General features: G+C 32.3%; 2 protein-coding genes across 2 annotated transcripts; one reads left to right on the top strand and one right to left on the bottom strand.

Moving 5' to 3' along the window:
• Positions 1–3,940: 3,940 nt before the first annotated feature.
• LOC105340369 (protein C10) lies at positions 3,941–7,942 on the bottom strand. The gene is made up of 3 exons (XM_011446386.4): positions 7,851–7,942; positions 5,802–5,978; positions 3,941–5,271 (listed from the first exon to the last, which is right to left on the bottom strand). The coding sequence occupies exons 1-3, from the start codon at positions 7,891–7,893 to the stop codon at positions 5,129–5,131; spliced, it is 363 nt and encodes a 120-aa protein (XP_011444688.2). The 5' UTR covers positions 7,894–7,942; the 3' UTR covers positions 3,941–5,128.
• Positions 7,943–8,049: 107 nt separating this feature from the next.
• LOC105334864 (eukaryotic translation initiation factor 3 subunit G) lies at positions 8,050–15,601 on the top strand. Its single transcript, XM_011438467.3, has 10 exons — positions 8,050–8,120; positions 8,221–8,267; positions 9,848–9,942; positions 10,146–10,205; positions 10,612–10,719; positions 11,819–11,947; positions 14,490–14,658; positions 14,778–14,911; positions 15,031–15,137; positions 15,460–15,601. Exons 1-10 carry the CDS (start codon positions 8,104–8,106, stop codon positions 15,476–15,478), a joined length of 885 nt encoding a protein of 294 aa, XP_011436769.1. The 5' UTR covers positions 8,050–8,103; the 3' UTR covers positions 15,479–15,601.
• The last annotated feature ends 1,196 nt before the right edge of the window (positions 15,602–16,797 follow it).

Below are 16,797 nucleotides of genomic sequence, written 5' to 3' on the forward strand. Positions count from 1 at the left end.
CTGTTTTAGAATGAATTTGTTGTCCCTGGGTCTTCTCTCCACAAAGGACAAGAGCGTACAAGGCCTGACAAATCCCCCCGTACCCAGGATTTTAAAATGGCATATGAACATATAAAAAATCTTTATATTTGAGACTGTGCATCAGTACATGTACATGTATAATATAGAACTGCATTCTCTGACAAATAAATAATATACATTAATACATACACTTGGTACTTATCTCCTTTGTTTTATTTGATACTTTCTAATCATTACAGCATGATTTTATATCTGTGCTAGCGCTATTTTTATCCGACATTGTTGGTACAGAACATGAACATTACGTAATTGTTGTCATTATATAAATGATATTAGATATTTTTCTCATAATAAATAGAAAAGCAAAACACGCTTTACTTAGGCAAATGAATTAAAAATAAAACGCCGTCTATACGATTCGAACACCCTTTCCATGGAGAAGGATGAACTACGAGCCTCCGCCTATCACAGTGAGCTACGTTGACACGTTAGAGTACGGGTGAATAAATTTAACTCTTTGACAATAATTAATAAAGTAAAACGTTTTTGGTGAAAATCACAAATTTGACCCATTATGGGTCCAGACTCCATTTTAATAAATCAATAATAAAAATCAAAATAAACTTATTCTTTAAATAAAAGTATTTTTAGGATGGAGTCAGGACCCATTCATACCTAATTTTGGAATTAAGATCAGTGAATTATCCAAGATTTAGGCAAACAACGATGTGCAGCTTAATTGGAAACTAATACCTGTCGTGTTTATAGAATGAAAGCACAATATTGACTTCCATCGTGAAATTTATTGTGAAAACAATGCATACAAGTCAAAAATTAATATTCTAACTTGAATTGAAATTATTTTGTCCTCATTGCTCCGAGTGGGGGATATGCAACGCCTTGTACGTCATGTTCTTTGAAACGTGTAAAAATGACGTCAACATTTAAAAATGTCGCTTTTTAAAGAAAGATGGACAGCAGATTCAGAAATGGCTAATTATGTACTTTTTCAAAATATTTTTTGGAGGATAAAAAAAACAAAGTCCAGAGATATGGCAATGTTGTTTCAAGCACTACTTTATATTCACATCTACCAAGTATTATTCCCTCTATTTCTTATGGAAACTTATGGTAAATTCATAGATCTATAGAAACAGCCAGACTGAAATCTACACGCCCCGTTTATCGGTTGGTCGAAATCTACAGCGGCTGTAACTTACAAGACTGAAATTGACACGCCCTGTTTATCGATTGGTCGAAGCCTACAGCTGATGTACGTTAATAGTAATTTAGTAGATTTTACTAACTTTTCATAATCAATTTATTAATTAGTTAAAAGAAAGATGTTAAAATATAAACAATGAAATGCTTTCGTTGATGATTCACTAACGCTATCCTGAATGAAAAAAAGAAAGCATTTCATTGTTTAATTATGAATCCCAATTGATTTGAATCCTGCAAAATTACAATCTTGTGCGCCCATTTTTTTTTATATAGTAAAGATACCAAAAATGCATGCAAGCCTTTTATCCTGGCAATCTTGTTCATCATACCTCCATCAGGCAAAAGTTGATGGGGGTATAAGATAATGCAAATACATTATGTACTCATTCGTTTTAGTCGTGAAATTCAATTTTGAATTTAGTTTTTTTCCAATTAAATTTATTTAAATATATTATAATACAAGTTTGCAAAAGCTTAAATTTCTTAGTATATTCAGTTTTTGATACATGTAACAAACGATAAGAAAACCACCTTGCCTGAAATGTTGGTGGTATCGAACAACATAAAAACCCTGGTTATATAAGGTTAGCTTATAACTGATGTCATCACCACTGAGCCATTTAAAACACAACGAATTAATGTGTTTATTTAAATAGTATGTGTGACATTTGCCACAAACTTACGTTTTTAAAACGTTCAAATGTTGGGATACAAAATGATATTTTTATTGTATAATAAAGGGTCATCTCTTCACGTTTTTGTTGATTGAAATCGGGTTGTTTTCCATTAATAGACCTTATTTAGATTATGAGGAAAATATGGAGCACAGATCACTCTATAAAAGAAAAGGCCTTGTGAAGTTCTAAAAAATGACACTCTCTGGAGGATTTGATACATATATGCCAGTTTGAGTCAACATATTCCGATTATTGAACATATTTAAAGATTTAAAATCGATGATATGTTAAATATATATTGTTTTGAATAATTTTTTGTTAAAAAATATCAGATTTATTGATATTTTAACTTTCTAGTATCTTATCTGTCCGTGTATAGGCATTTTACACCCTTTATTCAGCCATCTTCTTTTTGGGTTTATGCATGCCTACTCATTGTGAGAAATCCGGGGCAAGTCTCAGATTACTGACCGTGGGCCATGAGGAACTTTTCTCTTTTTCACCAATACCTATCTTCATTGAGAGAGCAACACTAGTTAGTTTTTGAAGGTACGAAATGGCTGTCACATTATGATGACATGCCAGGCCATTGTTATACCCAACGCAACAAAGTTGTGAGGGGTAAAAATGTATAATGCTTTTTAGCTGTCATCCCCGGCCTATTTTTTTTGTAAATGCATCTCCTCTTAAACCGCTGCACAGAATTTATAAAAACATTATCGGTAATTGTGTATAAATGTGCGTATTACCAGAAATTTCTGATTCCGTTATTTTTCTGGAAATTTCGGCCCTTTGGAATTTAGTATTTTGTAGTAGACAAAGGCATAAAAATGCACATGATTTTTTGCGAGTTATGCTCTTTATCAACTTTTTTGCTGTGAATTTAATGTGTTCCCTTCCATGCATTATATTATCATTGTCAATTGATTGGGGGGGGGGGGGGGGGGGTGGGTGCGGGGTATGTGAGCTTGCTCACTTTTTCTTTCATTGATAGATGTGTGCGTAAGCATGAATGGGATTGGTGATATTTCCTCCGCGAAAGTGTAAAAGACCTTATCGGATTGGAGCATAAATTATTCATTAGAACAAGAAAAATTTAATGAGTAGGCCATCAATCAGGGTACATGTTCAAAGATAATATTTTTTCTAAGACATTTTCGGTAATAAAACGTAAATGTTATCACAAACGATGTGGAGGGTTTAGCAACAACGTAAAACTGGAAATTTTCGACGTCGCACATTGCGCCGCCTGAATTTTCAGTATTGTTTGCCAAAGGGTCAGTGAAGAAATCATAGAAGTCTAATGAAATTGCAGTGAACAGATTATAAATTATGTGTCCTGTCTACATTATTTTGGGACAACCCTCGTAGTTTGCCTCTTATTAAAAAAAATACATGTATATGGAAATTAAAATATATAATTAAAATACATGTAAAAACTTGCTAAAGTTGTTGCAAACCCAACGAAAAGATATGCAAAGACTTTTCAATGCATGATAATTATGAAAAAAAATTTAATTTCTAATGCCAAAAAACATACTTGAATAGGAATTGCCCAGATATTCAAAAATACATGTATCTCTGTATTGTCTCCTTACCGAACACACATAAACAATTTCCTGATTAGCCATTTCACTCTATTATTCTTCTACGGTGTTTGGGACATATAGCTTATGTCATATGAGATATACATGTACTGTGATGTATATATAACTTATGTCATATAAGTTGTATAATTATGTTGTATATGTACAATATTTAAATATTTTGCTTGCATATTTTCTCCAAACGTCTTTCATAAAAATACAAATTATCCTAATCATATCTCCATGTTGAAAAATATTCAATATCATATAATATCAATGTTCAGAGAAGATTTTCGACTGCCATACTTGTGAATGGCTATTATCAGTATTCACAAATATTTATAGGTAACCTTCTAGGGGCAATAGAATTTGTAGACGGTTTCAACACCTATGGTAATCTGTCTGTTGCTCTGTTATAATCGATAACTTCCAAAAAGTTATAAAATACAATCTTTAATCATAATCAGTATTTCATAAAATACAGTTTTAAATGCAGAATCTTAAATAACTAATTAAATGAATTCAAATTTTAAGGTCTATTGGTGTCAAAATACATGTATATGAAACTTAATTTTAATGAATTGCATTGTTTTACAAACTCAAAAACTTTGATTACCTGATACCAAAAAAAAATTGATATTTTAAAAATCAATAATAAACAATAAAATTTGCCCATAGTACTTGAGTGCTAGCCTAATGGTACATTAATACTTCAACATTAAAAAACATGTATCTTTTAAGAAGTCCTAGTTGACAGAAAAACATGGTAACTGAAGAAATAATATTTTCATATTTTATATCATTTATTTAAGTTAGGTAAAATCATCTTGAATAATTTTCAAGAAAAAGATAAATGCAAAATGAATAGTAAAGTCATACCAGTAGGATAATTATTTTGAGTTTAAAAAAAAAAGTTTCTTGAATGCTGAGCAAAATGAAAAATGAGAAATATTGGCTGAAGGTTTTAAGGAAAGTTGATTACCAATTAATCTCACAGGGAAGTCAAGATCAGAAAATTATGACAACTGAATTGTACCTTTGTATGAAGTTTGATGAAAAAATAATGAACAATTTCCTTGAAACTTAACAAAACACTGAGCTTAACTTAGAGTGTGATTGATTGACAGAAGACAGCATGACAAACACTATATGCTTCTGTCATACGTTAATGCATAAGATGCGTGACATGCCGGTACATGTATATAAACAGCATTGTTTCTTTAAAATGATTTGGTGTCCCTCCCTTAACACATTAACTTATGAGTCACATCCTTGTACACACAGTTCAATGACACCCTGCCAAAATAATGGGTAATGTATTGTACTGGTATGTGTACAGGAGTAATTTTTTAAAACAACAATCCTCTTCCCCCCCCCCCCCAAAAAAAAAAAAAATTTAAAAAATATATACATAAATGCTATGAGACACATACGCATAGAGCTACTAAGGCAAACACACAAATGCTAAATACCAGGCTTGATACCATAATAAAATTTGAAGCTACATGTATATCTATCTTTAAATATAACATTGGAATTGGCTCAGCCTACGACACCATATCTCTTCTGCATGGTGTTACAACATGGTGTGATTATTGGATGAATGGGTTGGCTTGCTTGTCAGGATCCATTATGCTGTTCTGGTCCACTGGGTATAACTGTCACAGAGGGAATGAGGAGAGTTTTCAGACTTTGGTTTAGCTGATGGATTTCCTCATCTTGCTTCTCATACATTTTCACTGCCTGGGTAAACCGAATGATTCCTAAATCAAAATGAAACGTATTACCGATAAGTGTTTGCTCATTATGTACTGCTTTCCAAAAAAATATCTAAACAATACATTTTCAGAAAAATCTAAAATTAAATTATCATGGGTTTTATCATTTCCTAATCTCATTAAATTCAGATCCTTAATGCATGCATGCATACATGCATATTATTATTATACATATTTAATGTCTGCAATATATAAAGTGTCTTGCATCAAAATTGTCACACTTAGATATTATATTTTACATTCAATTAATAAAATTCTCATAATAAGCCACAGAAAGCAAATATATAGCATATCAAACATTATCAAGAGGATCAAAATCTAAATTAAAACTGGATAGTGTCCTTTAATTTTATGTATCAATTTTCCTAGAAAGAGAATATTCATAACATTTAGTGGCAAATGAGAAGAGTACTTACATAATGTTGACAGCTTGATAGATAATTTTTCATCAAAAGTATTCAACACTGTACATGTATATTGCAGCTAGTCTAACTGTTGTATCAGAAAATATTCACCTTCTCCATCGGATGGGAAACCATATCTCTCGATAACTTCCATCTGGATGTTAGTGGCCACAGGGAACACAATCTGCATTGTTCGCAGCATGTCATTTCCAGCTGATTGCTTGGCTTCTTCTAAGCGTTGAAAGTTTTCTCCCTCTTTTAGTGCATCAAGTATGTCACTAAGCGCATCTACAAAATTACAAAAATTTCTATATACCCTATAGATACATGTAAGAAGTCCAAAAATCTAAACAAATATATACCTGGTAATACCACATTGCAATTGTTTTGGAGACTTGATCACACATCTTATATGCAAAATATGCACCTTTGAGTTTCTAAATATAACTATATACATGTATGCAGTAAGATAAAAAAAAATTCATGTTTTAAGAACTAATATAACTTGAACATTTATCAATTATCTATTGATCAGTTCAGTACATGTATTTGACAGATTTCTATCTTCTAGTAAGTTCATACTCTGGTGTTTCCTAATACCAGGTACATGTAGTATTTTTACATTTTGGTAACTTGATCATCTTTGCAATAGTTTTTGTTCTGCACCATTATCTTTAAGGAGAAAAGCAGATCAGGCTCCGGGATCATGGAACTGTCTTAAATTTAAGTTAGAATTTTGCCTTAAATCTAAAATTTAGACTTAGTTAAGATTGCTTACTTAATTGGATCACAAAACGATCTAAGAAAAAACTTAACTAAGATTTGTCTTAGCCAAACGTCATAGTAACTCGCGCGATTTTTCGACAGAATTTGTTAAAAGTGGAACTCTTCTTCGTTTGAAGATTCCTATCGGCTGCATCGTAAACATTATCATATATCACAAAGTTTAAAAAATTATGTTTAAAAGATGCTTCACACAAATATTAGCATATTTTCTTACTGGATAACATGTCAGTCATAATACAGACGTGTTTACACACTTTCACTTTAACAAAGGGAAATAACTTTAATAGCAAGTCCACAAAGGGGAAAAACCTAGACTATAAATAGAATACCCGAGGACGAGGGAGCCGCCTTCTATGCTGATCATTTCTTCTTAAAAATCCAACGAATGTCGCCATTTTGAACTTACTTAGCAACAATCTAAAAACTTAAGTCTGCCTAATAGTAGTCTTAAGATTTAAGACAATATTTCATACTTAACCCTAAGTCATTTTTTTGTGATCCACTTTAAGAACAATCTTAAAATTTAAGTGCAAATTTATTGACTTAAGTCTGACTTAAGATTTAAGACAGTTTCATGATCCCGGAGCCAGAAATCCTGGGCAAGCAAAGATGAAACTTAATTGGGTTGCCATGTCAACATGACATTTATCAAATGACAGTAAACTTAATATGCAATCATACTGCATAGTCACTTGTGTGCAACCTCTATCCTTAGTGTATTTCTGAGGTTCTCTACAGAAAGAATTTTCTTATCATCTTTCTTTGGCTAAGATTTTCAAAAAACAAAACTTGTTTTTCATTCGAAATATGATGTCATGATCGTAGACTGAGCACCCAACATTTAGTTCAAATTTAGCTTATGCTTCAACTACAATCGCAGATCGAAAAATGTGCATTTCTGAAACAAACAAATTTTGTTTTCTCTAATTTGTACTGTGTTTATACCAAATGACCTGTGCTCGGTCCAACAATCACACCGTTCACACATCAAACTTTAATTCAAAATGAATTACATTAAACCTGTTTGTACTTCATTGTAACTGCACATCTCATCATATTTCCTCAATTTAGAAATAAAAATATGAATATTCAAAGGAAACTGTAAAGACTTATAAGCAGAGAAAAGTTTCAGAGCTAAAACTAAATTTCCATTAAATAAATACTAAAATGCAGTATCTGTGACAGTCCTTATAAAAAATCACACCATCCTTATTATTGTTTTGTCTTTAATTTTGCTATTTACATGATTAAAATGTTATGATCACAGCTACAATGAAAAACAAAAAAATAAAACAGGTTTTAATCTTTTCGTAAAATATAATTTAAATGAGTTTAAATATTCTATCCAGCATGAAAAATGAAGAATTCTCATACTTTTACAATCTTGTAAGGAAAAATGTTGCAAGGGAGCTGCCATCTTGAAATTTTTATATTAAGTTGTACTAAATCATTTCCTCGCGTTGCCCAAATAATTTCGGAGAATATGTGTATAATCATTGCAGCATTTTTTAATACGCATCTTTGAATCTTTAAAAGCCACATTTGTAGATTATACGTTTTTCACCTTAATCGAAATACTAATTATCGTAAGAACTATCTACTTTTTACCGGAAGTTATTCAGCAACCATGCCCTCCATAGACGAGTATGTCCCTCTAAAATTGTTCATAGAATATTAAAATGACCGTTGTTATCGTTTTGTATCATTATATTTAACATTTATATACTTTTCATTGTACTTTTAGCTCAAAACCAATTAGTTGGGCTGAACAAGTTGAACAGGTGGAGGATGGTAAGTGGACATATTGTGCGGTCGGTAGAGATATATCGACATAATTATGTGGCATGCCGGCATATTGTGAAGAACAGAATGTAAACATGTGAAACAATGTAAATAAATGAATATTACATTATAAAACAAACAGGGTCTGCAGTATTGTAAAAATACTGTAATATCAAAAGTATATACTAAAATAAAAGCTATGAGTATTTTTTCTAAATATTGAATAATTAATTCAAGATAAGGTAGATAGGTAGGCAGATATTTTTTTTGGGGGGGGGGGGGGATTTTTACATATAATTTTTATAACAGCAATTTGACAAAAATAAAGGACAGTTGTATATAACACGCACCCCCTACTTTGGGCATAAAAATTTGTTTTTAAAAAAAACCATACTTCGGTTGTATAATATGCCAGTGTTTTTTTTTCATCAATTTGGGACTGAGGCTCTTTCAATATTGGGAATAATAGTGACAAAACGGGAAAATTGGGAAAATTCGTTTTAATTGATTATAAAGAAATTTAATGATTTCTATCATATATTTAATTACTAATAAAAGCACAATGCTTTTTTTTCTAGAATTCTTGAAATCATTTACTATTCTGTTCAGTCTTTCTTGGAAATTTTGAAAACTTGAACTTTTTTTGTAAATTACAATTGGGAATTTCAAGTTCAAAATTGGGAAAATTTTAGGAAATTTCTGATTGGTACTAGTCAGGCCCCATAAAACATCGTACGCACCAAGACTTTTGACCAAAAAAGCAAGGTAAATCAGGGGAACGTGTTCGAAGTAATGTTTTGAGCTGGAAATTTTACATTTACAATGTTATGGTTATGTTTCTGTCACAGATTTTTTAAAAGTCTTAACTTTCTGCATATAGCAATAATCTTCAAACATCCACAATTCCTCACGAAAAACTTCATAACACCAAATTTGCATTTTCTTATGGTTATATATAGAGAACAGAGAAAGGCAAGAGATTGTGAAGTGTGTACATCATGCAGATTCATAAAAAATGTCATAATATGGTAAACAGCCTAATAGGATTTGAGAAATGATGACAAACCAGACCAAGATCTTAACCCAGGCCTCTTTAATCTCTGGTCAAGTGCTCTAGCTACCAGCTGAGCTATCTGGTGCCAGCAATCAAACTGGTCTGACTGTCACAATTAATAGTATACAGTTGTTGCCTGAGACACAGTCAACAGCTGTTTTATTATACCACTTCTAATCAATAACACATTTTCGCGGAATGTGGCGTCACCGGTCAACAGTCTTTTTTAACAGTCGATTTTAACAGTTCCAATCCAACAGTTCCAGTCCAACAGTCAAAATGCTGGACTTTTTTTTTCCTATAGAGTTATATAGTAACTGTTTTACAGGGGTATAACAATATTAAATATAGTTAAAATGCTTTGTCTAAAAATGTTGCTAAAGCTACTGACAGGGGCTATTTGGGAATTTCAAAAGATGTATTGAGTGTACCAGTTTATTGCATGGATTAAGCTGATCAGATGCAAGTTAACTTTAATGTGAATAAAGGGTCATGCTCATCAGTTTATACTCATTTTAATATTTTGTGGTTTAAGGAGTTCTTCCTCCATCATCAGAGCAGTATGATGAAGAAAAGGGCATTAAAGTTGTCACAGAATTCAAGTATAATGAGGAAAACAAAATGGTCAAGGTACTGTCCACTTGTTCTAAGCTAATCAAGTTCTTTCAATGTTTTGCAAATTACTGACTCGAAATGTAGTGTTGATTACAATATATGTGCCATGATGGCCATCTACATGTACAAGATAAATTACTATTAAAGTGCTACATGTATAACCTGACAAGGATAAGTATTCTTCCTTAATTAAAATATGAATACCTTACACTCCACAGGTCATTAAAACATACAGAGTAGAAAAGAGAAAGGTGCCCAAAAGCATAGCAAAGAGAAAGGTAATTTTATAACATTTTTGCACTATTTTTATCTGAGAATTGGAACATATGTAGTTAAATATATATAGTTGACTATGTCAGGCATTGTGTGTGTATTGATTATATGTAAAAATAGTTATTGATAATGTTGTAATGGCTGCTTGTTATTATATGAATTCACATGTTTTTGATTAACACCTCACAGAAATATCCATGTGAAATTAAACAAAAGAATTTCCTTCATTCAAATGTAAACTTGTTCCCTATCACATCTCAAGAGTTGACAAAGCAAGTTCATATGAAAAATTTGTTTTGATTTATTTAATTTATGCATATACAACATATGCTAGTGTGACAATTGGACTAAGGTGAGCAAACAGTCTACTTTTTGAAGTTAAATTAATATCTGAAAAAAAAACTTCTATAGACATGGAGGAAATTCGGAGCCGCAGAGAGAGATCCACCTGGTCCAAATCCAGCTAATACTATTGTTCAAGTGGAGGAAATCAACATGCAGTTTATTCACAACAAGGAGGTAAATATGTGTAAATCTAAGTACTTTTTTTCATAAATCATACAAAGGACTATGTGCAGTATTATACATCCCTTCCCCCCCACAATTAAAGTTCTACATGTATAACAAGCTTTGAAAATATGGATGAAGATGGTTGAAATCATATTAATAATAAGTGTTTAAAAGGTGATCGCCAAAGTGATGTCATAATGTAGAAATTACAATGAATATCGTCTTATTTTGATAAACTAATGTTTTGAAGCAAAATATGGGTGTTTTTTGTTAGTTTTTTAACTGGGTAACATCAAGCGCATGCTTGCTCAAGTGCCATGATGTGTATTTGTAACCATACAAACAAAAATATGTAAAATTCATTTACTTGAACAGACCTGCGTTTTATGCTTCCGAAGGCAAAATATGAAAAAAAAGGCAATATTTTCATTTGTTTGCAAAATTGCCGGCATTGGCCCATTTTGGTGACGTCATAGAAAAACAGCTAATGGGCAATTAATGACTTATATCAAGATTAAAGTGATGGACATCCTCAGTATAATGTTTTATGAGGATTTGATTTATTTATGATACCATTTAAAAATTTGTTAAAATTGGGGCAGATTTTTGACCATATCAAATATAGTCCTTTGCTGATTTTTTTAAGCTACAATGTGAAATGCATGTTGATTTTTTTTTTTAACTCTACATGATTGTATCTATTGTACATTGTAACTGTACACTATACATGTATTTTTAAAAATCTTTGTATCCTTAGAATCATAAATTTTTTTTTGTTCGTTGTTGAGTTTTCTTTGTCTGAAAAATTTTATGGGGGGAAAACAGGTTTGGTTGGAAAAAAATCTACTTGTTTTGCAAGGGGAAAGAGTCAAAATTACATATGTACATATTTTAGGACCTACATGTAAATTGGCTGTAGAAAAATCACTATTAAATAACATATTGCTGTTGGACAATTATCTATTTTTCTAGAGCTAGGTAGAACATAAGGCCACTGAACTCTCTGTAGGCTTTCTTCTTTCTTGCATCTACTCCACCTGTACTCTAGCTGGGTCTCATATATGTAGTAGAATTGCTTGTTAATGTATATAATTATAATCTTTTCCAGGAAGTACAAGAACAAGAAGATGACCCATTACTGAAGTTGAAGAGCCAAAAACTGGTGTCCTGTCGTATCTGTAAAGGCGATCACTGGACTACAAAATGTCCCTACAAGGACACTCTTGGACCTCTTCAGGTAAAACTTGTGAAAAGTAAAACTTTCTTAACTTTTGGATTTTTCAGCAGTTTTGATTATTATGAAGATAAACAGAGTCACAGACTGCAGAAAAGATATATGAATTATCAGATTAGAAGCAAGTAAAAAACATTTTTTTCTGCAGTCTGTGACTAATGTGACTAATGTGTGGCACGCTTGTTTCATTTCTTTCAATAAAAATCAATTCATTTTTTTTAACTATGTAAAATATTAGCCATTAATATACCGTAATTAATGACGTAATACAGATATTCAAATAATCTTTCTCCTTTTGGAATCTAATTTTACATTGACAAACCTGCACTAGGAAATTAAAACCTATGTGCAGGTAAAGTAAATGTGTTGCAGTTAGTTAGTACTACCTAGCAATGGATGAGTGCAAGCTATATAAGAATGTGACTTTTACAAGCAGAATATAATACAGAGATCACAGGCATACACAAAGTAGATTTTATTAAGCAGATACCAGAAAACCTACTGCCAGGCTTACAAAAATTACAGCATTTATATGTGGGAGACTAAGGGAACAAACTTATCTCAACTCAACTAGATAATTTGGAATAAAAAAATTACTGTCACCTTATTTTCATTTTCAGCATTAATGTAACTTTACCTAGATGTTAATAAGGAATATTATTAACGCTTAAAATCTTCTCTTCGTTTGCGTTTGCACTGGACTTCAGTTGCTTGATCTTGTGTGCTTTCTCGTTTTTTCTTTGCTACAATAATAGGTTAACATGTAATAAACATGATATTTGGTAAATATTTTCTGTGACATGTTAAAGCTCCCAATAATCGAACATGATCGAGATCTGTGAGATCTGTCCTGATAAGGCTCTATGCCTATATCATATGTACAGGGCTGTATCCCTGCGGCCGACACAAGTTACTATTTTGTCGATCAATTATTTTTTTATCGATTTCATTAAATTTACCATATTGATGGCTTAGTTGCCGACTAATTAAACCACTCAGGTGAAGTCTGTGCATTTGTATATTAACACAATTATTGTCTAATTAATTAATGTACGTGATTATGTACAGTATATAAAAACAAAAGCAACAAATTATACAAATATTAATTGTATATAACTTATTTTATTGGATAAATATTTATATATTGGGAATATTTATTAAAACTGTTATTTATAATTTTTACAGGGTACGTTTTCTCCAAGAGAAAACGTACCTGGGTACGTTCTCTCTTGGAGAAAACATACCCTTGAAAATGGGTACGTTTTCTCCTGGGTATGTTTTCTCTTGGGTACGTTTTCTCCAGCATTCGTTGCAGCCAGGTACACTCGGTTAATAAAATATGATGAAATATTAACGCTCTATTTAAAGATTAACCCAATACGAACACCGTGCAGTCGTATTAACGAACCTACTCTTTTGACAGCCGAACACAACATCCAACTCTTCTCTCGAGTGCGCTCTTATGTAGTCATCCGGACTATCCTCGCACATTACCATTAGCATCAAAGATAACACCTGTAGGATATAAAAATTATCAGAAGCCCAAACCCAATTATTTGTTACAGACAAAACAGAATTTAATCAAAGTACTGAAGAACTGACGGGAGTTGATTTTTTGGATGTTTATTTATTTAAAAATCAATATGTTATTTTGCATGACAAGTACATGTAGTTTCTAATTTGAATTACGCACATTTTTATAATATGAATTTTTGGACTTTTTCGTCAAGAAACCCCCATATGAATCATGTTAGATAATAATTAAAGATAAAATTAATTCAATCAAACTATGTATCAGTAATAGAAATATTTCTCAAAAATTGTATGGATCCAAGCAATATTGAACTCTAGTCTCGTTCAACCAAACGCTCGGCTGACACCGTAAATCTCCAACAAGGATTTACGGAGACAGCTGAGCGTCGAGTTGAACGAGACTATATTAACTCTGGCGTAGGAATACATACGACTACAAAAAATATTTAAATTGTTCGTACCATTTAAAATCTTGACTATTTTCAAAGTATTTATAAATAAGTTTCCTTGAAAAACAATGCTTTAGCATACGTACATTACTGTACATCGAATTTATCAATTAATTTCAAGAACTAAGTCTTGTCAGCAGTAATGATTTGTACTGAGGTCCAAACACTGTTTCACTTTCGGTTTGTCCGAGTAACTGCATAGGAGAGTTGATTAAAATCAACTCCCAAAAATCAGAAAAACTAACACGGAACCGGAAAGCGGTTCTCAATAGCAAAGAAAAGGTTGGCGATGGTATAACTGTGATTATAATTGAAGGAAATCGTATTACTTTGGTTTTTAGTTACATATCACTTTAATTTTTATCAAATTTGAAATGCAATATATATATAGCAGGGTAATTATGTCTTTATAGGTGGGGGAATTCCCCGCCTCCCGGTCTTAGAAATAACCCTGGTGACTACCACTATTTATAAATATTTTGAATAATGTTCCTTTAATGATTTTTTTTATATCAGTATATATGAAAGTGATACTGATGCATGCTTTGTTTTTCAATTTCTAGGAGAAGCTCCAAGATGGAGAGAAGCCGCCTGTTGGAGATGCACCAGGACCACCAACAAGTCAAGGACCTACTGCCCCTGCCCCCACCAAGACATCTGGCAAATATGTGCCCCCGAGTCTCCGAGATGGGGTCAACAAAGGCCGCGGGGAAACCATGTCCTCTAAAAGGGGTCAGTTTATCAGATAACTCTTATAAATTTACAACGCACTGTCATTCCTTAATGAATGATTTGAAATGTTGACATGAATTTTAAACTTGAATTAAAAATTTTGCTGATGCTTTCTGTAGATGAGTCGGCAACCATCCGTGTTACCAACCTGTCTGAAGATACTAGAGAGTCCGACCTGCAGGAATTGTTCCGACCATTTGGACCCATTCAGAGAATCTACTTGGCAAAAGATAAAAATACTGGCCAGTCTAAGGTTTGTCAACTTATCTGTAATTGATGCATAAGAACACTTAAAACAAAAAATTCTTTAAATTTTTTTTGCATGGTATGTATATTTTTTCTCATTCCCCTTACTTTTCATATGCTTTGTAGGGATTTGCCTTTATCAACTTCCACAGAAGGGAAGATGCTGCAAGAGCTATTGCTGGTGTGTCTGGTTTTGGATATGATCATCTCATTCTTAATGTGGAATGGGCCAAGTAAGTCTGATTTTTTTGTTAATAATTTATTATGCTAACATATGTAATAACAATCAGGTAAAAGTGATTAAACTGCCTACATCAAGGAACAGATGGGAAGGAATCCAATCCTGGAGTTTTCACACACCTGTGTGTACAATGACCTTGTGTGTAGTAAAAGCCAGGTATATCAAATCGGAATTCAGATCAAGTCTTTGTATATGTTTACAAAATACAGATGCTGTTTCCAGATACTGTACAACAAATAATATCTGCATTTAAAACTTAAAAACATTTAAAACAGTTACAGTCCTAACCACCTGCCTTCTTTCTTCTTTTACAGACCCTCTGGCACCAGCTAACTTTTCAACACCATCATATTTATTGCGACACTGAAGTCAGACTGGCTTGTTTCTTGGTGGATTTGTCAATAATATACATTCAATATTGTTTCATTATCTATGATAAGTAAATGTGTAAGACTGCATTATTTTATGTTGTTTTTATGCCCCTTTATGTAGGGTTCTATTGGACCTTTGATCTCATATGACATGAAAGTCAATAGAGATGTATTCACTCAATCTGCATCAGAAGTGCAAAACAAAATGATATGTACCCCTTCTCACAAAAGAGGAATAAAACATTAAGAAATCTCGCACCTGTTACTCCAGTGTAAGTAAAGAGCTGACTTTCCTCATATCAAACCTAGGGTCTTTATATAGCTCTATACCATCTACAGTTTAGTCCTTTTAAAGATTCTTAAGGTAAAATTAAAGAAGCATTTGCTGAAAATTACATACCGGTAAATACGAGTATGTAATTTTCAGCAATTGTACGATTAAATATTAGTATCATTATGCAGGCGGGTTGCGCCCCAACAGCTCGTCATTTGATTCATTGGACTTTGTTACAAAATCGATTTATACATGTAGTGTTATCACAGACAAAGGCACAAGAAAATGTAAATATACGGGGACATTCCATTCTTGTTGCCTGTATATGAATTTCGTTCTCAAACATTGAAAATGTTGATAGGAAAATACTGTTTACTTGATATCGGGTACTTTACAGACATCAAACATTTTTGGTCACAGTTTCAACATCTTAATTAATGTGAAAGGTTGGCCCTAGCTTTTATATTGACCAGGGTTGTCTCTAAGACCCGGGAGGCAGGGAATTCCCTTGCCTATAATGCCTTAATTACCCGGCTATTATTGCATTTCATCACAATGTAGCTGTAAGCAAGACCCCTTCTACATTTTTATTTCTTCCATCTACTTCAGTTATTAGAGACAACCCTGATTGACACATCATTTTCTATCCAGAATTGTCCCATCATTCTCTGTCCAGAGTTGTCATTCCTGCTACATTCCCACCTTCTGAACCTCTGTCAGCCCGGTGTAATAAAAATAAGCAGCAAAGATGCACACACAAAAATTATTTTGATTTTATCACATTTTTAATGATAGTTAAATAACTATGATGAATACTGTTGTTCCTCACAAACTTCATTTGTTAATTAATACAACATTTTTAAAATCTTAAGACTAATGTACTCACTTTTTCACACATGATCTAAAATATGACAATAATTTAACATGCACTAGTAAGTTAAACGAAATACTACCGGTAGTTGTAACTTGCAGAGAATTTATGCTAGTAATAAATGTCTTAATGAATT

This window comes from Magallana gigas, chromosome 2, assembly GCF_963853765.1.
Source record: "Magallana gigas chromosome 2, xbMagGiga1.1, whole genome shotgun sequence".
Classification (NCBI taxonomy): Eukaryota; Metazoa; Mollusca; class Bivalvia; order Ostreida; family Ostreidae; genus Magallana; species Magallana gigas.

Coding starts and splice junctions, on each gene's coding strand:
- LOC105340369 (XM_011446386.4), bottom strand. CDS start 7,893: ATGGCAGCTCCCTTGCAACATTTTTCCTTACAAGATTGTAAAA. Junction 5,979..7,850: donor TTCCTTACAAGATTGTAAAA/GTATGAGAATTC, acceptor GTAATTTTGTAG/ATGCGCTTAGTGACATACTT. Junction 5,272..5,801: donor TTTCCCATCCGATGGAGAAG/GTGAATATTTTC, acceptor ATTTTGATTTAG/GAATCATTCGGTTTACCCAG.
- LOC105334864 (XM_011438467.3), top strand. Junction 10,206..10,611: donor AAAGCATAGCAAAGAGAAAG/GTAATTTTATAA, acceptor AAACTTCTATAG/ACATGGAGGAAATTCGGAGC. Junction 10,720..11,818: donor AGTTTATTCACAACAAGGAG/GTAAATATGTGT, acceptor AATCTTTTCCAG/GAAGTACAAGAACAAGAAGA.